General features: G+C 49.9%; 1 protein-coding gene across 7 annotated transcripts in view; it reads left to right on the top strand.

The window, feature by feature from the left end:
• The window catches only part of CARM1 (coactivator associated arginine methyltransferase 1), a 224,240-nt gene that overhangs the window by 131,046 nt on the left and 71,989 nt on the right, over positions 1-21,205 (top strand). For all 7 annotated transcript variants that reach the window (XR_011202794.1, XR_011202795.1, XM_069231523.1 and 4 more), the window contains exons 7-10: positions 428-518; positions 5,957-6,038; positions 6,228-6,313; positions 7,577-7,666. Coding sequence is in view for 5 of the 7 variants with exons in the window: in XM_069231523.1 (XP_069087624.1) it covers positions 428-518; positions 5,957-6,038; positions 6,228-6,313; positions 7,577-7,666 (349 nt within the window). In the remaining 2 variants the exon portion in view is untranslated. The remainder of the gene's footprint in view (positions 1-427; positions 519-5,956; positions 6,039-6,227; positions 6,314-7,576; positions 7,667-21,205) is intronic.

Raw genomic sequence — 21,205 nt, 5'->3', positions numbered from 1 at the left:
TGGAACTTTTTTATTATTATTATTAAGAAAAACTGACAAATTAAAGATATAATTTCCATGAATTCAGTTGAGAGAAATAAAATCTTTGAACAATTAAATTTTTTTAAAAAAAATACATTGGGATGCATTTGGTGTATTCTGCAGCAGGCTGCACAGCCAAATGTTTGATATTCACGTCTAGTTGATGAGCAGTCTACCAGGACGATACGTCCCTTTTGGAATATTGTTTGCCAATATTAATAGATTGTTTCCACTGGACCTTTTGTAATTGTTTTAACTCCAGTGGCAGTGCAATAGGTGAATGTCCACTGGCATAGTTATAGCATGTACTGTCCCTGGGGCCAGATGCTTTTATGCACAAGTTCCTCTTTTTTTTAATTTTATTTTTTATCCCATTTGCCTAACGCTTCCTATTTTTGGTTTCCAGGTAACATGTTCCCGACTATTGGTGATGTCCATCTTGCACCCTTCACTGACGAGCAGCTCTACATGGAACAGTTTACAAAGGCTAACTTTTGGTGAGCGATGCTTCTGACATACAGGGCGTAGGGCTTTGAGTGCAATGTTTTGGTGCCCTATTCTAGTTTGGTGTCATGCCTTCTAAGTTTGTGGCAGCTATCTCTCACACAGCCTGCAGCCATGTCATTTTGAATTCGGACCCACTTGTACCTGTATTACTGTGTACTTATTGGTTACTTGTGAGTGTGGTGCTTTCTTATGTTGTTTCAGAGCTCTTAAATGTATAGCACATCTTTGGGGATGAATTTGATTTGTCATCAATCTCCTGAAATGTATTGGGACTGGAGTGTTAGTTCTTTACTCTTAACTAAAGACTCACAATGTTTATTGTTTGGGTTTATAATAAATGTTACTGGGAGCAGATGTGAGGATGCTAACTGGTTAAAATCTGTGTGCTTGCTGTTGTCAAGGCACTGGTGTACCGATGCCTCTCTTGTGGAATATGCATAACTCCAGAAGATGATCAACTTCATGCTTTCAGAGGATAACGAGCCACAATTATCCTCTGCACCCTTCCTCATCCTAATACTGCTTCCTCTTGAAGGTAGTGCCAGGCAGTACAGGGACTGCAGCCCATTTTAATGCCTACTTTCAATGCTGTCAATCCTACATTTTCTCTGGTTTCGTTGATCAGTCCTTTTGAAATCTTTTTCTGACTTCAGAAACTGTGCATGCCTTGCCTTATCTGTTAATCACAAAATGCTTTTGCCTGTACATCAGTGAATGGACCCTACAGAGGAGCTGTGGCTAGTGTGTAGTATTTAGTATTTCATTGTTTGTTGAAAGTGAGAATGCTGCAAATCTGATCCAGTAATGTGCAGAGTGAAATGCAGATACTGGGGTATAGAAGGCTGACTGCTATGGTTACCTCACTCTACCCTGTTTCATTCAAGCTCCAGCCCAAGGTCTGCTTGGTGTCAAGTGGAAGGGATCAGGAGCAATCCATAGTGCTATGTACTTGTCCTTTCGTCTGTCTTGGTATGTGAAATTATCTACTAAAGTAGACATCTGGACAGCTAGCCTGCCACTTGCCTGTGGCTTCCATTTCCTGCCTGTTCCAGACTGATCCAGTGACACACCACAACTGCTAGCGTTTTCCCACTCGCCGTACTTTCAGCTAACAAAAGCCCATGCCACCCCAGGACCCACTTAATGCAGGCCGCAGCGCAACCGCACAGCTGGCGTGCCCAAGGTAAGCGCCTCTGCACCTGGACCGTGCCCAGCCCCACAACCTCTTGCCCTTCCACCCCGGAAGATACACCATTGCAAGCTCTACACCTTTGACCTCGGATGCCATGCCAAACATTGCCACCGTGCTGACCCATACGCCACGTTAGGATTTTTTACCTGCACCCACCGCCACAGCACACAATTAGTCTACCAACCAGCCCCACCCCAAACACACCACAAACGCCACCTGCCACCGCCCCCGTTCCCCCTGCTCTCCCCCCTCCATTCTCCCTGCTCTCCCCCCCTCCGTGGGCCACCCTCAAGGACAGTAGCCATTGGCTACTACCCTGTGACCCTAACACACCCCTAAATTCAGTATTTAGGGGTGACAGATTGTAGGTTCCTGACGACCTAACAAGGACTGTGGACCTGAAAACCCTGCAGAAAAGAAGGAACACACACAACTGCTTTGGCCCCAGCCCTACCGACCTGTCTCCTGATTCAAAGAACCTGAAAAGCGACTCATCCTTCGGGCCCAGCTACCTCTGCCGACTCGGAGGACTGCCCTGCAATTACAAAGGACCAAGAAACTCTTGTGGACAGTGGCTGTGTCTAGAGCAACAAGAAGAAACCATCTTTAAAGGGACTCTCACCTCCCTCCAGAAGCGTGAGTCCCCACCACACTGCACCCGACGCACCTGGCCCATGTCCAGAGAAACCAATGCTGCAGAGGACCCCCAGGTGCCTCCTATGTGTCCACCCTGAGACAACCTCTATGCACCCCCACGAGGACGCCTGCAAAGGGAATCCAGAGGACCCCCCTGACCGCAACTGCCCGGTGGAAAGAAACCAGACGCCTGGAAGAAGTACTTTACCCGCAGCCCCCAGACCCATGAAGAACCAACCACCGGTGCAGCAGTGACCATCCAGTGGCCATCACCCTTGCCCAGTCGGTGGCTGGCCCGAGAAGCCCCCCTGTGCCCTGCCTGTGACGTCTGAGTGACCCCCAGTTCCCTCCATTGATTTCTATCACAAACCTAATGCCTTGTTTGCCCATTGTACCTGGCCACCCCTGTGCCACTCATGGTGCATTTTGTGTGCCATGCCTGGGGCCCCCCTAGTGCTCTGCAAACCTCCACCCCCCCCCTCCCCCAGTCTGCTCCCCTAGGACGCAGGTACTTACCTGCTAGCAGACTGGAACCGGAGCACCCCGAGTCTCCAAAGGCGCCTATGTTGTTTGGGCCCCTCTTTGACCTCTGCACCTGACCAGCCCTTTGTGGCTGGTGCCGGGTGTTTGGGGTTGACCTGAACCCCCAAAAGTGGGCTACCTAAGCCTCGGAGACTGAATTTGTAAGTGCTTTACTTACCACATTAACCATCCTGTACTTTTCTCCCCTAGGAATTGTTGAATTTTGCACTCTGTCCACTTTTAAAATAGCTTATTGCCATTTTATGCCAAACTGTGTACATTACTGTTTTGATTCAAAGTCCTATTTATACCTATGCAAAGTACTTTATATTTAATGTATTTACCTGTAATTTGAATCTTGTGGTTCTAAAATAAAGAAAATATTTTTCTATAAAAAATAAATAAACCTATTGGCCTGGAGATGTCATTCAGTGTGTGTTCTCATTTATTGCCTGTGTGTGTACAACAAATGCTTAACACTACCCTCTGATAAGCCTAACTGCTAGACCACACTACAACAAATAGAGCATTAGTATTATCACCTCTGTCAAGCCTCTTGGGGAACCCCTGGACTCTTTGCACTCTATCTCTCACTTTGAGATCGTATATACAGAGCCAGCTTCCTATACTTGGTTTGACCCAGATCGTCCACAACCAGACACATGCTGGACCCCATTTTCTCCTCTAGCCACCGCGTCATACAGCTGTCTCACAGAACTCACTTGTACTGATGACTACATCAACCAATTCGGAATCTCCAGCCCCCACATGTCCACCCCAAAGATGACCAGCCCCACCCTCCGAAGGTGGCACAAAATATTAGACCAGTGGGCGGACACCTCCAACCCCGCTACTCCCAACAGCCTCGAAGAGGGAGTGAAAAACTTAAACACCTGGATCACCAATTTCGCCGACAGCATCATCTCCACCGATATCAATATCCAGAGAAAATCCTCCAAAAAGGCCAGCTGATATACCCAAGAATTCAGAACGGCAACACAAGACAGCAAATAGCTGGAGTGGACATAGTGTGCCAGCAAGGACACCTACGGTAGAGCAGCCTTCAAGACCTCCCTCAACCACCGCCTGCTGGGGGGAAACAAAGAAGGCAGGCCCTGTTGCACACATCAAAGCCAACGCCAACAACATCAAATAACTTTTTAACATCGTTGGGAAATTCTCCAACCCCGCTGCCAGCAAAAACATCATTGCACCCTCACAGGAGCTGTGCGACCACCTTGTTCACTTCTTCCACGTTAAGATTGCAATCATATAGAGAAACTTCAAACCCACACCTACGGACTTCCTCGACAGATAAGGCACCACCGTAAAGTACCCAAACCACACACTGTCCATTTGGAACATCCTCTCCACCCAGGGCATCACCACCACCATGAAATCCATCCACTTAGGAGCCTTTACAGACCCATCTCCATACCACATCTTCAACCTTGGAAACCAGAGACTCGGCCAGGAACTCTCCACCCTGCTCATCACCTCCATCCTTACTGCAACATTTCCTGATGCCCGGAAATGAGCCAAAGTCAGACCACTACTCGAAGAAACCCTCCGCAGACCTCAGTAAGCCCAAAAACTACTGGCCAATCTCCCTACTTCCATTCACAGCGAAGGTACTGGTAAAGATCAACAACAAGCAACTCATGACCTACCTGGAGTAGAACCAGCTACTCCACGCCTCCCAATCTGGCTTCCTCAACAATCACAGCACCGAAACTGCCCTGATCGCAGCCACTGACTACATTCGAACCCTCCTCGACTGCAGAGAAACAGCAGCTTCATTCCTCCTGTCTTTTGGCAGCCTTTGACACTGTATACCACCAAATGCTGATCGAAAGACTTCACCATATCTGCATCCTAGGTGATACGCTCAGATGGATCACCTCCTTCCTCACCGGAAGAACCCAGAAGATCCACCTCCCACCTCTTAACTCTGAACCCAATAAGATTACCAGGGGTGTTCCTCAGAACTCATCCCTCAGCCCCACGCTGTTCAACGTACAATTGACCCCACTAGCCAAAATCGTTGGATCCCATGGTCTCAACATAATTGCCTACTCAGAAGACACCAAACTCATCCTCGCACTCACCGACGACCCCTCCACCACCAGAACTAACCACCACAGATGCATGACAAGCATTGCTGACTGGATAAACAATTGCCTGCAGCTGAACACAGACAGGAGAGGAAGTACTGATCTTTGGCAATAGCAACAACACATGGAACGACTCCTGGTGGCCGTCAGACCTAGGACCCGCACCCACTCCGCACGACCACACCAGAAACCTTGGAATCCTTAACAAGCTCACCATGAAATCACAGATCAACGCGGTCTCCTCCGCCTTCTTCCTTGCTTTGCACATGCTACGTAAGATCTCCAAGTGGCCACCCCTACACACGAGATGCACTGTGACACAGGCCATTATCTCCAGCTGACTGGACTATGGCAACACCCTCTACATGGGAATCGCCGTACACCTCCTACAGAGTCTTCAGACCATACAGAGTGCTGCAGCCAGACTCCTCCTTTGCCTTCCCTGATGAACCCACATCACACCCCACCTGAGGCAACTCCACTGGCTTCCCCATACAGAAGAGATGCCAATTGAAGCTGTTGACCCAGTCATGCAAGGCTCTACCCAACCAAGGGCCTGCAAACATTAACCACCGCCTGAAATTCCACCAGTGGTCAAAGACTGCTCTGCCTCCCTTTCACTTCCCCATACCATCTCTTCTCTCCCCCCCCCCCCCCACACACACAAAATCTATTGAAGCAGAAGTGGAGGACGCTCCTTCTCTTACATCGCAGTACCTCTGGAACAGATTCCCCATGCACCTCCGGATCATAATCTCACTTCCGGAAAATCTAATGACCCCCTAGACCTGGCTGTTTGAATAAGCCGACAGGACCTGCAAGCACCTGGATATCCTATCGGGTGATTAGCCACATTTTATTAATCCTGATTGATTTGACCTACTGCAGTCACATTTGTAACCTTCAAGTCGTACGTTTAAATATATTCACAAGCAAGTTGTTGCATTCTCTTGTCTTCCTTAAGGTATCAGCCTTCGTTTCATGGTGTTGATTTATCCATCCTCCGAGGCGCTGCAGTTGACGAGTACTTCAAACAGCCTGTTGTGGTAAGCAGCAACATGCCATGGGCTTATATTGTGGAAATCATTTCTCCATTGTGGCATGTACTGTAGCTCTGGAGAGCTGTGAGTGGAGTTATGTGAGCAACAGGCTGAGGTGGTGTGGATAGTGGTTGTTAATTACGTATTCATTAAAATTGTTTAATGTGTCTCTCGATTGTTCTTTTCCACTTCCAGGATACCTTTGATATCAGGATTTTAATGGCGAAGTCTGTTAAATATACCGTGAATTTTTTGGAAGCTAAAGAAGGCGATTTGCACAGGTGTGTATCTTTCCCAAAATGGATAAAGGTCTAGTAGGAGAAGAATAATGATACATTGAGGACCCAGTGAGTTAGGAAGTCCTGAAAGTTTGCACAGAATATGAAGTCAGCCATTAGTGGTGCAACCTCTTCCTTGGTAAATGGGGGGTTGGAGCTATGGCACCACTTGCTGCTCCCCCATAAGACAGCTCCTTCCTGTTCATCAGTTTACCAGCATGCTGGAACACATATTTGTGCCATGTGCGATAATTGCTGACTTGTTTAGGAATTTGGATACTGCTGCTGTGTTAACATGTCTTGATTTTTCTTTATGAAATGTCCATTAAGAGTATTTGTTAGGAAAACCCTCCCCGCTGCCTTATGGGCACAAGGAAGTCTGACCATGTAGGGCTAGTTTTGGTTACCTTACATTGCTGAATAATAATATACAAGATCATCCACTTTGGCCTCCTGCAAATTGACCATTGTCGGTGTACCCTGAGACAATAGATTTAAATTGGGTCGCTTTTGAACTTCCTAGATCAAAGAGAGGAAAATCTAGAAGCAAGCCTTCGTAAGCTTGGACTGGGAAAATGGACAACAGAGCCATGTTCTCATGTTTAGTCTTCTCTTTTAAATCCCCTAAGGAGTGCATTTACAGGACTCTTCCCTTTTCCTCTGTGTTGGACGCATCGTGAACTCTGCACACTTGTCACAAAGCTGTCACCAATCTGTTGTATAGCTTTCTTTGTTAAAACACACATCACAAATGACTAGTATGAAAAAGGGTGTCCCCGTGTTCACTTAAGCTCTAGAGATCTGATGTTTTATCAATGAGACTTCAGAGTTTGGTATGCTGACAATATGCTTTGGGTTTAGCTGTTGGTGTTTCGATTTCAAAGGTGCTTTTACCTTTTAAATTTCGCTGAGAACACTTCGGTGATTTCTGTTCACAGAGAAGAATTTCCTCCATTTTATGTGTTCAAATGTCGATGGGAATAACTCTCCCTAGACAGTTAGAACAAGTTGTAATAAAAAAATGTTTGTATAAAGTTTACCTAAACGTTGCAACCCTTTCATTCGTATGCTACTTCACTGTCTGGGTTAAGATAAAGTATTAAGAGGTATAGGATCTGAGAAATTAACTTTTTTTAAAAAGGACAAAATGTATCAAGAAAATGAATTGTGTAAGTTTTTTTTCTTTTTTGTCACATGCAACATTTGCTTATTACTTTGCTTATTAGAAAACGCAAATCAGCTGAAGGCAATATTTTCTCATTCCAGAATCGAGATTCCATACAAGTTCCATATGCTACACTCTGGACTCGTGCATGGTCTGGCTTTCTGGTTCGATGTTGCTTTCATTGGGTCAATGTAAGTGCAAAAAAAAGTTTTTACAGAGCATCCTCTTATCCTCCCAGCTTCTGGGTTTATAAAATGCCATAAGTTGCCCATGGCTCCTGATAGGTTTTTGCCCTTTACTAATCCATTTTACTTTCTTCTACTGAGTGTTGAATAATTTATCTGGTAAATAAAAAAAAATATCAAATTCATTTCTGACTGTAACAAACTTCTAGAATTCCATACACTAAGGGACACAAAAGCAGATGTGCGCTACTTCACAAACAGTACATTTGCAAGAGCACATTGAGCAATAAAAAAAAGTGATATCATGAGAGCAGGATGCAACTGTCTAAGGCGGCAATTCTACACAACTGGTGGCACAGGCCTTTGGTAGGGTTTTCTGGGGTTGGTGAAGAACAGCTGGAGTAAAGTTTGACCTTTCCAGATGTGTGTGGTCCTACAGATTTTTCTTTTTTTATGGAAGTGATTTCCTGTTGCTCATTGGGGTGACTCATTTGACGTATTCACTGGTACTAAATATCAGCCTTAAAGGTGGATTACTGGATTTGTTGTTAAAGCTCTATTATGTTCTTAAGTGCTGAGTCCTATACACTAGGGTGTGCATGCCACCAATTTTCCTTGCAAGAGCTCTGGTTACACATCTGCTGTCTGTAGGAAGTTGGCTCTTTATATGATGTATCAAAATGAGATATATAGTGCAAAGAGTCCAGGGGTTCCCTGTTTCCACACTTGGCACACAGGTAAGTCCTTTGTAAAAGGTGTAAGGAAATGCCTCCTTGGCGTGGTTACCCCCTGACTTTTTGCCTTTGCTGATGCTATGTTTTGAATTAAGTGTGCTGAGGCCTGCTAACCAGGCCCCAGCACCAGTGTTCTTTCCCTAACCTGTACTTTTGTTTTCACAATTGGCACACCCTGGCATCCAGGTAAGTCCCTTGTAACTGGTACCCCTGGTACCAAGGGCCCTGATGCCAGGGAAGGTCTCTAAGGGCTGCAGCATGTCTTATGCCACCCTGGAGACCCCTCACTCAGCACAGACACACTGCTTGTCAGCTTGTGTGTGCTGGTGAGGACAAAACGAGTAAGTCGACATGGCACTCCCCTCAGGGTGCCATGCCAACCTCATACTGCCTATGCATTATAGATAAGTCACCCCTCTAGCAGGCCTTTCAGCCCTAAGGCAGGGTGCACTATACCATAGGTGAGGGCACCAGTGCATGAGCACTGTGCCCCTACAGTGTCTAAGGAAAACCTTAGACATTGTAAGTGCAGGGTAGCCATAAGAGTATATGGTCTGGGAGTCTGTCAAACACGAACTCCACAGCACCATAATGGCTACACTGAAAACTGGGAAGCTTGGTATCAAACTACTCAGCACAATAAATGCACACTGATGCCAGTGTACATTTTATTGTAACATACACGCCAGAGGGCACCTTAGAGGTGCCCCCTGAAACCTTAACCAACTACCCGTGTAGGCTGACTGGTTTTAGCAGCCTGCCACACTCGAGACATGTTGCTGGCCACATGGGGAGAGTGCCTTTGTCACTCTGTGGCTAGTAACAAAGCCTGCACTGGGTGGAGATGCTTATCACCTCCCCCTTGCAGGAACTGTAACAACTGGCGGTGAGCCTCAAAGGCTCACCCCCTTTGTTACAGCACCACAGGGCATTCCAGCTAGTGGAGTTGCGTGCCCCCTCCGGCCACGGCCCCACTTTTGGCGGCAAGGCCGGAGGATATAATGAGAAAAAACAGGAGTCGTCACTGGCCAGTCAGGACAGCCCCTAAGGCAACCTGAGCTGAAGTGACTCTGACTTTTAGGAATCCTCCATCTTGCAGATGGAGGATCCCCCCCAATAGGGATAGGAATGTGACCCCCTCCCCTTGGGAGGAGGCACAGAGGGTGTAGCCACCCTCAGGGCTAGTAGCCATTGGCTACTGCCCTCCCTGACCTAAATACAACCCTAAATTCTGTATTTAGGGGCTCCCCTGAACCTAGGAACTCAGATTCCTGCAACCTAAGAAGAAGAGGACTGCTGAGCTGAAAAACCCTGCAGAGAAGACGGAGACTCCAACTGCTTTGGCCCCAGCCCTACCGGCCTGTCTCTGACTACGAGACCGTGAGTAGCCAGAGTTGCCCCCCCTGAGCCCCAACAGCGACGCCTGCAGAGGGAATCCCGAGGCTCCCCCTGACCGCGACTGCCTGACTCCCAGATCCCGACGCCTGGAAAAGACTCTGCACCCGCAGCCCCCAGGACCTGAAAGATCGGAACTCCAGTGCAGGAGTGACCCCCAGGAGGCCCTCTCCCTTGCCCAGGTGGTGTCCCTACAGTTTCTAAGTCCATTCTTGGACACTGTAAGTGCAGTGTGGCCATGTTAAGTATATGGTCTGGGAGTTTGTCATTACAAACTCCACAGTTCCTTAACGGCTTCACTGAATACTGGGAAGTTTGGTATCCAACTTCTCAGCTCAATAAACCCACACTGGTGCTAGTGTTGGAATTATTCTAAAAAGCACAGAGGGCATCTTAGTGATGCCCCCTGTATTGTACCTAGTCCTCTAGTGTAGAACTGACTGGTCTGTGCCAGCCCGCCACTAGCAGACAAGTTTCTGACCCCATGAGTTTGAGGGCCTTTGTGCTCTCTGAGTCCAGAAGCAAAGCCTGCTCTGGGTGGATGTGCTTCACACCACCCCCACCACCCCCCCTCCACCCCCCCTTTGCAGGAACCGTAACACCTGGTGTGGTGAGCCAGTTCAGCAGGAAACTTAGGAAAAACAAGCAGGAGTGACCACTTGAGCTGGGACCACCCCTAAGGTCTCCAGAGCTGAAGTGCCCCCACTCCCTGCAGAATCCTCCATCTTGGTTTGGAGGTCCGAGACCAATAGGGACAGGAATACACCCCCCCCCTCCCCAAAAGAGAGTGGAAACGAGGAGGGTGTATCCACCCTTAGGGAAAGTATCCTCTGACCCTTGTCACATTCCTAAATCGGGTATTTAAAAAGAACCAGCAAAAGAACAGTGACTCATCCAGCGAGACTAGTGACCTGTCAAGCTCCAGAGGACTGCCCAGCACCTAAAAGGACCAAGAACTCCTGTGGACAGTGGCCATGTCCAAGAAGAAACCAACAACCCAGGGTTCCCACCTCACTCTGAATGCTTAAGTCCTAATCCCTCTGCACCCGATGCCCATGGACAGTGTCCAAGTGGCCCAAACAGCTACAGAGAATCCCCATGTGATTCTGAGCAAGTGCCCACCCTGGCTTGACCGCTCCACCTCTACGACGACACCCGCAGAGGGAATCCAGAGGACCCCCCCCACGCAAAAGCTCCAGAGGAAGATATCTGACGCCAAAGGACCCACTGCACCCACAGGCCTTGGAGAAACCGCCACCCGGTGCAGCCACGTTCAGCATGCGGCCCTCCTCCCTGTCCAACCGGTGGTGTGCCCGAGCCGCCACCCTGGACCTCACCTGCAGCCTCCGAGTGACCCCCAGGGTTCCCTCATAGACCAGCATTGGAAGCCCAACGTCCTGTTTGCACCCGGCCTTGGTGCTTACTTATGGCCCCTCAAGTGCTCCTCTAATTCCCCCCATGGTCTGTCCTCCGAGTCGCGGGTATTTACCTGCAGGCAGACCTGATTCTGAGTAGCCCCTGTCCCCATAGGAGCCCACGTTAAAATTGCTCATCTTTGACCTCTGCACCCGGCCGGCCCTGTGTTGCTAATGGTGGGTGTTTGGGGTTAACTTGAACCCCAACTGGTGGACTTCATAAAATCTGGAGACTGAAACTGTAAGTGTTGTACTTAACTGCAAATCGAACCATCTGGTGGGTTCAAGTCTGGAGATGCTTAGGGACATGGGGTCATCTTATGTCCTCTTCTCCACAAGCCAAGGTGGAAGGTTGCCGACGTGTCCTTAGGACTGGGTTTTCTCCACCTGGAGCACTTGTGGTTGAGGGGGGCCTGCGAGTAGACACTGCTGGCAGCATTGGTGAATCCACAGTGGGCTAATCAAAGGTGGGCTTTGTCTCTGGAGATGGCCGCGTTGGCACTGTTAGCCCACTTCAGCTTGGGCTAGGAGGCACAGGTGCAGTGGTGATTTCTGGTGTCAGGTTTTTGTGGCCCGGATCCTCTTGGGTCTCTTTGAGGGCCTGCAAGATGCAGGAAGGTAGGTCTACTGCCCCACAAGAGTTCTTACGTCTTTGTTGAAGGTAGGCAGTCCTCCCAGGCTTTTGGAAACCCTGCAGCTTGAAAGACGAGTTGACTTTGGCACCTATCGGCAGGAACAGCAGACAGACTGGCAGAGCTGGGACCAAGTCAGGTTCTTCTTTCTCAATCTTTGCAGCTCTTGGTTGTCCTCCTTTGTAGGTCAGCAGGAATCTGATTTCCTGGTGTCAGGGGCTTCCCTAAATATTGAATTTAGGGGAGATTTGGGGAGTGTAGGGTAGTAGCGAATCGGGCCACTACACCTCCTATATGACCACTTCCTGCGAGGAGTGGACGCATAACAGTCTCGGAGTTCTTGAATCTGCCAACACCAAGATGGCAGATTTATAAATGTTTTGTCCTCATCAGGCAGTGCACCTTGAGGGTGGGACTGACCTGAGGGGTGGACACCGCTCTCTGAATCCTAAATCTTCTGCCTGTCCAAGGGCCCAGTGGGTCCTGGGGCAGTATCCACAATTGGCACACCCTGGCATCCAGGTAAGTCCCTTGTAACTGGTACCTCTGGTACCAAGGGCCCTGATGCCAGGTAAGGTCTCTAAGGGCTGCAGCATGTCTTATGCCACCCTGGGGACCCCTCACTCAGCACAGACACACTGCTTACCAGCTTGTGTGCTAGTGAGAACAAAATGAGTAAGTCGACATGGCACTCCCCTCAGGGTGCCATGCCAGCCTCTCACTGCCTATGCAGTATAGGTAAGACACCCCTCTAGCAGGCCTTACAGCCCTAAGGCAGGGTGCACTACACCATAGGTGAGGGCACCAGTGCATGAGCACTGTGCCCCTACAGTGTCTAAGCCAAACCTTAGACATTGTAAGTGCAGGGTAGCCATAAGAGTATATGGTCTGGGAGTCTGTCAAACACGAACTCCACAGCACCATAATGGCTACACTGAAAACTGGGAAGTTTGGTATCAAACTTCTCAGCACAATAAATGCACACTAATGCCAGTGTACATTTTATTGTGAAACACACCCCAATGGGCACCTTAGAGGTGCCCCCTGAAACTGTATCCAACTATCTGTGTAGGCTGACTGGTTCCAGCAGCCTGCCACACTAGAGACATGTTGCTGGCCCCATGGGGAGAGTGCCTTTGTCACTCTGAGGCCAGTAACAAAGCCTGCACTGGGTGGAGATGCTAACACCTCCCCCAGGCAGGAGCTGTAACACCTGGCGGTGAGCCTCAAAGGCTCGCCCCTTTGTTCCAGCACCGCAGGACACTCCAGCTAGTGGAGTTGCCCGCCCCCCTCCGGCCACGGCCCCCACTTTTGGCAGCAAGGCCGGAGAAAATAATGAGAACAACAAGGAGGAGTCACTGGCCAGTCAGGACAGCCCCTAAGGTGTCCTGAGCTGAAGTGACTAACTTTTAGAAATCCTCCATCTTGCAGATGGAGGATTCCCCTAATAGGATTAGGGATGTGACCCCCTCCCCTTGGGAGGAGGCACAAAGAGGGTGTACTCACCCTCAGGGCTAGTAGCCATTGGCTACTAACCCCCCAGACCTAAACACGCCCTTAAATTTAGTATTTAAGGGCTTCCCTGAACCTAAAACTTTAGATTCCTGAAACTACAAGAAGAGGACTGCTGAGCTGAAAAACCCCTGCAGAGGAAGAACAGAAGACACCAACTGCTTTGGCCCCAGACTTACCGGCCTGTCTCCTGCCTTCCAAAGAAACCTGCTCCAGCGACGCTTCCCAAGGGACCAGCGACCTCTGAATCCTGTGAGGACTGCCCTGCTTCAAGAAAGACCAGAAACTCCCGAGGACAGCGGCACTGCTCCAAAAGAACTGCAACTTTGTTTCAAGGAGCAGATTTAAAGACCCCTGCAACTCCCCGCAAGAAGCGTGAGACTTGCAACACTGCACCCGGCGACCCCGACTCGACTGGTGGAGAACCAACACCTCAGGGAGGACCCTCCGGCGACTCCAAGACTGAGTAACCAAAGTTGTCCCCCCCCTGAGCCCCCACAGCGACGCCTGCAGAGGGAATCCTGAGGCTCCCCCTGACCGCGACTGCCTGAACTCCATTTCCCGACGGCTGGAAAAGACCCTGCACCCGCAGCCCCCAGCACCTGAAGGAACGGAACTCCTGTGCAGGAGTGACCCCCAGGAGGCCCTCTCCCTTGCCCAGGTGGTGGCTACCCCGAGGAGCCCCCCCCCCCCCTTGCCTGCCTGCATCGCTGAAGAGACCCCTTGGTCTCCCATAGGAAACTATTGGAAACCCGACGCGTGTTCCCACACTGCACCCGGCCACCCCCGCGCTGCGGAGGGTGTACTTTTTGTGCTGACTCGTGCCCCCCCCCCCCGGTGCCCTACAAAACCCCCCTGGTCTGCCCTCCGAAGACGCGGGTACTTAACTGCTGGCAGACTGGAACCGGGGCACCCCCTTCTCTCCATTATAGCCTATGTGGTTTGGGCACCTCTTTGACCTTTGCACCTGACCGGCCTTGAGCTGCTGGTGTGATAACTTTGGGGTTGCTCTGAACCCCCAACGGTGGTGTAAGGAAATGCCTCCTTGGCATGGTTGCCCCCTGACTTTTTGCCTTTGCTGATGCTATGTTTACAATTGAAAGTGTGCTGAGGCCTGCTAACCAGGCCCCAGCACCAGTGTTCTTTCCCTAACCTGTACTTTTGTATCCACAATTGGCAGACCCTGGCATCCAGATAAGTCCCTTGTAACTGGTACCTCTAGTACCAAGGGCCCTGATGCCAAGGAAGGTCTCTACGGGCTGCAGCATGTCTTATGCCACCCTGGAGACCTCTCACTCAGCACAGACACACTGCTTGCCAGCTTGTGTGTGCTAGTGAGGACAAAACGAGTAAGTCGACATGGCACTCCCCTCAGGGTGCCATGCCAGCCTCTCACTGCCTATGCAGTATAGGTAAGACACCCCTCTAGCAGGCCTTACAGCCCTAAGGCAGGGTGCACTATACCATAGGTGAGGGTACCAGTGCATGAGCATGGTACCCCTACAGTGTCTAAACAAAACCTTAGACATTGTAAGTGCAGGGTAGCCATAAGAGTATATGGTCTGGGAGTCTGTCAAACACGAACTCCACAGCACCATAATGGCTACACTGAAAACTGGGAAGTTTGGTATCAAACTTCTCAGCACAATAAATGCACACTGATGCCAGTGTACATTTTATTGTAAAATACACCCCAGAGGGCACCTTAGAGGTACCCCCTGAAACTTAACCGACTATCTGTGTAGGCTGACTAGTTTTAGCAGCCTGCCACAAACCGAGACATGTTGCTGGCCCCATGGGGAGAGTGCCTTTGTCACTCTGAGGCCAGTAACAAAGCCTGCACTGGGTGGAGATGCTAACACCTCCCCCAGGCAGGAATTGTCACACCTGGCGGTGAGCCTCAAAGGCTCACCTCCTTTGTGCCAACCCAGCAGGACACTCCAGCTAGTGGAGTTGCCCGCCCCCTCCGGCCAGGCCCCACTTTTGGCGGCAAGGCCGGAGAAGATAATGAGAAAAACAAGGAGGAGTCACTGGCCAGTCAGGACAGCCCCTAAGGTGTCCTGAGCTGAAGTGACTCTAACTTTTAGAAATCCTCCATCTTGCAGATGGAGGATTCCCCCAATAGGGTTATGTAGGAAGTTGGCTCTGTATGTGCTATTTCAAAGTAAGGAATAGCATGCACAGAGTCCAAGGGTTCCCCTTAGAGGTAAAATAGTGGTAAAAAATAGATAATACTAATGCTCTATTTTGTGGTAGTGTGGTCGAGCAGTAGGCTTATCCAAGGAGTAGTGTTAAGCATTTGTTGCACATACACAAGACAATAAATGAGGTACACACACTCAGAGACAAATCCAGCCAATAGGTTTTTATATAGAAAAATATCTTTTCTTAGTTTATTTTAAGAACCACAGGTTCAAATTCTACATGGAATATCTCATTCGAAAGGTATTGCAGGTAAGTACTTTAGGAACTTCAAATCATCAAAATTGCATGTATACTTTTCAAGTTATTCACAAATAGCTATTTCAAAAGTGGACACAGTGCAATTTTCACAGTTCCTGGGGGAGGTAAGTTTTTGTTAGTTTTACCAGGTAAGTAGGACACTTACAGGGTTCAGTTCTTGGTCCAAGGTAGCCCACCGTTGGGGGTTCAGAGCAACCCCAAAGTCACCACACCAGCAGCTCAGGGCCGGTCAGGTGCAGAGTTCAAAGTGGTGCCCAAAACACATAGGCTAGAATGGAGAGAAGGGGGTGCCCCGGTTCCGGTCTGCTTGCAGGTAAGTACCCGCGTCTTCGGAGGGCAGACCAGGGGGGTTTTGTAGGGCACCGGGGGGGACACAAGTCCACACAGAAATTTCACCCTCAGCAGCGCGGGGGCGGCCGGGTGCAGTGTAGGAACAGGCGTCGGGTTTGCAATGTTAGTCTATGAGAGATCTCGGGATCTCTTCAGCGCTGCAGGCAAGGGGGGGATTCCTCGGGGAAACCTCCACTTGGGTAAGGGAGAGGGACTCCTGGGGGTCACTTCTCCAGTGAAAGTCCGGTCCTTCGGGTCCTGGGGGCTGCGGGTGCCGGGTCTCTCCCAGGCGTCGGGACTTTAGGTTCAAGGAGTCGCGGTCAGGGGAAGCCTCGGGATTCCCTCTGCAGGCGGCGCTGTGGGGGCTCAGGGGGGACAGGTTTTGGTACTCACAGTATCAGAGTAGTCCTGGGGTCCCTCCTGAGGCGTCGGATCTCCACCAGCCGAGTCGGGGTCGCCGGGTGCAGTGTTGCAAGTCTCACGCTTCTTGCGGGGAGCTTGCAGGGTTCTTTAAAGCTGCTGGAAACAAAGTTGCAGCTTTTCTTGGAGCAGGTCCGCTGTCCTCGGGAGTTTCTTGTCTTTTCGAAGCAGGGGCAGTCCTCAGAGGATGTCGAGGTCGCTGGTCCCTTTGGAAGGCGTCGCTGGAGCAGGATCTTTGGAAGGCAGGAGACAGGCCGGTGAGTTTCTGGAGCCAAGGCAGTTGTCGTCTTCTGGTCTTCCGCTGCAGGGGTTTTCAGCTGGGCAGTCCTTCTTCTTGTAGTTGCAGGAATCTAAAATCTTAGGTTCAGGGTAGCCCTTAAATACTGAATTTAAGGGCGTGTTTAGGTCTGGGGGGTTAGTAGCCAATGGCCACTAGCCCTGAGGGTGGGTACACCCTCTTTGTGCCTCCTCCCAAGGGGAGGGGGTCACATCCCTAATCCTATTGGGGGAATCCTCCATCTGCAAGATGGAGGATTTCTAAAAGTTAGAGTCACCTCAGCTCAGGACACCTTAGGGGCTGTCCTGACTGGCCAGTGACTCCTCCTTGTTATTCTCATTATTTTCTCTGGCCTTGCCGCCAAAAGTGGGGCCTGGCCGGAGGGGGCGGGCAACTCCACTAGCTGGAGTGTCCTGCTGGGTTGGCACAAAGGAGGTGAGCCTTTGAGGCTCACCGCCAGGTGTGACAATTCCTGCCTGGGAGAGGTGTTAGCATCTCCACCCAGTGCAGGCTTTGTTACTGGCCTCAGAGTGACAAAGGCACTCTCCCCATGGGGCCAGCAACATGTCTCGGTTTGTGGCAGGCTGCTACAACTAGTCAGCCTACACAGATAGTCGGTTAAGTTTCAGGGGGCACCTCTAAGGTGCCCTCTGTGGTGTATTTTACAATAAAATGTACACTGGCATCAGTGTGCATTTATTGTGCTGAGAAGTTTGATACCAAACTTCCCAGTTTTCAGTGTAGCCATTATGGTGCTGTGGAGTTCGTGTTTGACAGACTCCCAGACCATATACTCTTATGGCTACCCTGCACTTACAATGTCTAAGGTTTTGTTTAGACACTGTAGGGGTACCATGCTCATGCACTGGTACCCTCACCTATGGTATAGTGCACCCTGCCTTAGGGCTGTAAGGCCTGCTAGAGGGGTGTCTTACCTATACTGCATAGGCAGTGAGAGGCTGGCATGGCACCCTGAGGGGAGTGCCATGTCGACTTACTCGTTTTGTCCTCGCTAGCACACACAAGCTGGCAAGCAGTGTGTCTGTGCTGAGTGAGGGGTCTCCAGGGTGGCATAAGACATGCTGCAGCCCTTAGAGACCTTCCTTGGCATCAGGGCCCTTGGTACTAGAAGTACCAGTTACAAGGGACTTATCTGGATGCCAGGGTCTGCCAATTGTGGATACAAAAGTACAGGTTAGGGAAAGAACACTGGTGCTGGGGCCTGGTTAGCAGGCCTCAGCACACTTTCAATTGTAAACATAGCATCAGCAAAGGCAAAAAGTCAGGGGGCAACCATGCCAAGGAGGCATTTCCTTACACAACCCCCCCCCAAACGAAAGAGGATGATACTAACCTTTCCCAAGAGAGTCTTCATTTTCTAAGTGGAAGAACCTGGAAAGGCCATCTGCATTGGCATGGGCAGTCCCAGGTCTGTGTTCCACTATAAAGTCCATTCCCTGTAGGGAGATGGACCACCTCAACAGTTTAGGATTTTCACCTTTCATTTGCATCAGCCATTTGAGAGGTCTGTGGTCAGTTTGAACTAGGAAGTGAGTCCCAAAGAGGTATGGTCTCAGCTTCTTCAGGGACCAAACCACAGCAAAGGCCTCCCTCTCAATGGCACTCCAACGCTGCTCCCTGGGGAGTAACCTCCTGCTAATGAAAGCAACAGGCTGGTCAAGGCCATCATCATTTGTTTGGGACAAAACTGCCCCTATCCCATGTTCAGAGGCATCAGTCTGCACAATGAACTGCTTAGAATAATCTGGAGCTTTGAGAACTGGTGCTGAGCACATTGCTTGTTTCAGGGTGTCAAAGGCCTGTTGGCAGTCCACAGTCCAGTTCACTTTCTTGGGCATTTTCTTGGAGGTGAGCTCAGTGAGGGCTGTCACAATGGATCCATATCCCTTCACAAACCTCCTGTAATACCCAGTCAAGCCAAGGAATGCCCTGACTTGAGTCTGGGTTTTTGGAGCTACCCAGTCCAGAATGGTCTGGATCTTGGGTTGGAGTGGCTGAACTTGGCCTCCACCTACAAGGTGGCCCAAGTAAACCACAGTTCCCTGCCCTATCTGGCATTTGGATGCCTTGATAGAGAGGCCTGCAGATTGCAGAGCCTTCAAAACCTTCCTCAGGTGGACCAGGTGATCCTGCCAGGTGGAGCTAAAGACAGCAATATCATCAAGATAAGCTGTGCTAAAGGACTCCAAGCCAGCAAGGACTTGATTCACCAACCTTTGGAAGGTGGCAGGGGCATTCTTTAAACCAAAGGGCATAACAGTAAACTGATAATGCCCATCAGGTGTGGAGAATGCTGTCTTTTCTTTTGCTCCAGGTGCCATTTTTATTTGCCAGTACCCTGCTGTCAAGTCAAAGGTACTTAGAAATTTGGCAGCACCTAATTTATCAATGAGCTCATCAGCTCTTGGAATTGGATGGGCATCTGTCTTGGTGACAGAATTGAGCCCTCTGTAGTCCACACAAAACCTCATCTCTTTCTTTCCATCTTTGGTGTGAGGTTTGGGGACTAAGACCACTGGGCTAGCCCAGGGGCTGTCAGAGCGCTCAATTACTCCCAATTCCAGCATCTTGTGGACTTCCACCTTGATGCTTTCTTTAACATGGTCAGATTGTCTAAAGATTTTGTTCTTGACAGGCATGCTGTCTCCTGTGTCCACATCATGGGTACACAGGTGTGTCTGACCAGGGGTTAAGGAGAAGAGTTCAGGAAACTGTTGTAGGACTCTCCTACAATCAGCTTGCTGTTGGCCAGAGAGGGTGTCTGAGTAGATCACTCCATCTACTGTCCCATCTTTTGGGTCTGATGACAGAAGATCAGGGAGAGGTTCACTCTCTGCCTCCTGATCCTCATCTGTTACCATCAACAGATTGACATCAGCCCTGTCGTGGAAGAGCTTAAGGCGGTTTACATGGATCACCCTCTTGGGGCTCCTGCTTGTGCCCAGGTCCACCAAGTAGGTGACCTGACTCTTCCTCTCTAGTACTGGGTAAGGGCCACTCCATTTGTCCTGGAGTGCCCTGGGAGCCACAGGCTCCAGAACCCAGACTTTCTGCCCTGGTTGGAACTCAACCAGTGCAGCCTTTTGGTCATACCAAAACTTCTGGAGCTGTTGGCTGGCCTCAAGGTTTTTGGTTGCCTTTTCCATGTACTCTGCCATTCTAGAGCGAAGGCCAAGTACATAGTCCACTATGTCCTGTTTAGGCTCATGGAGAGGTCTCTCCCAGCCTTCTTTAACAAGGGCAAGTGGTCCCCTTACAGGATGACCAAACAGAAGTTCAAAGGGTGAGAACCCTACTCCCTTCTGTGGTACCTCCCTGTAAGCGAAAAGCAGACATGGCAGGAGGACATCCCATCTCCTTTTGAGTTTTTCTGGGAGCCCCATGATCATGCCCTTTAATGTCTTGTTGAATCTCTCAACTAAGCCATTAGTTTGTGGATGGTAAGGTGTAGTGAATTTATAAGTCACTCCACACTCATTCCACATGTGCTTTAGGTATGCTGACATGAAGTTGGTACCTCTGTCAGACACCACCTCCTTAGGGAAACCCACTCTGGTAAAGATACCAATGAGGGCCTTGGCTACTGCAGGGGCAGTAGTTGACCTAAGGGGAATAGCTTCAGGATACCTGGTAGCATGATCCACTACTACCAGGATATACATATTTCCTGAGGCTGTGGGAGGTTCCAGTGGACCAACTATGTCCACACCCACTCTTTCAAAGGGCACCCCCACCACAGGAAGTGGAATGAGGGGGGCCTTTGGGTGCCCACCTGTCTTACCACTGGCTTGACAGGTGGGGCAGGAGAGGCAAAACTCCTTAACCATGTTGGACATATTGGGCCAGTAGAAGTGGTTGACTAACCTCTCCCACGTCTTGGTTTGTCCCAAATGTCCAGCAAGGGGAATGTCATGGGCCAATGTTAGGATGAACTCTCTGAACAGCTGAGGCACTACCACTCTCCTAGTGGCACCAGGTTTGGGGTCTCTGGCCTCAGTGTACAGGAGCCCATCTTCCCAATAGACCCTATGTGTCCCATTTTTCTTGCCTTTGGACTCTTCAGCAGCTTGCTGCCTAAGGCCTTCAAGAGAGGGACAGGTTTCTTGTCCCTTACACAGCTCCTCCCTTGAGGGTCCCCCTGGGCCTAAGAGCTCAACCTGATAAGGTTCAAGCTCCAAAGGCTCAGTTCCCTCAGAGGGCAGAACTTCTTCCTGAGAAGAGAGGTTCCCTTTCTTTTGCTGTGTTGCAGTTGGTTTCCCAACTGACTTTCCTGTTCTCTTGGTAGGCTGGGCCATTTTTCCAGACTCCAGCTCTACTTTTTCACCCTGTGCCTTGCATTGTGCTCT

The sequence above is a fragment of the Pleurodeles waltl genome, chromosome 4_2 (genome assembly GCF_031143425.1).
Source record: "Pleurodeles waltl isolate 20211129_DDA chromosome 4_2, aPleWal1.hap1.20221129, whole genome shotgun sequence".
Taxonomy (NCBI): Eukaryota; Metazoa; Chordata; class Amphibia; order Caudata; family Salamandridae; genus Pleurodeles; species Pleurodeles waltl.
The sequence above is the reverse complement of the archived record's forward strand: the minus strand, read 5'-3'. Positions and strand labels throughout refer to the sequence as shown.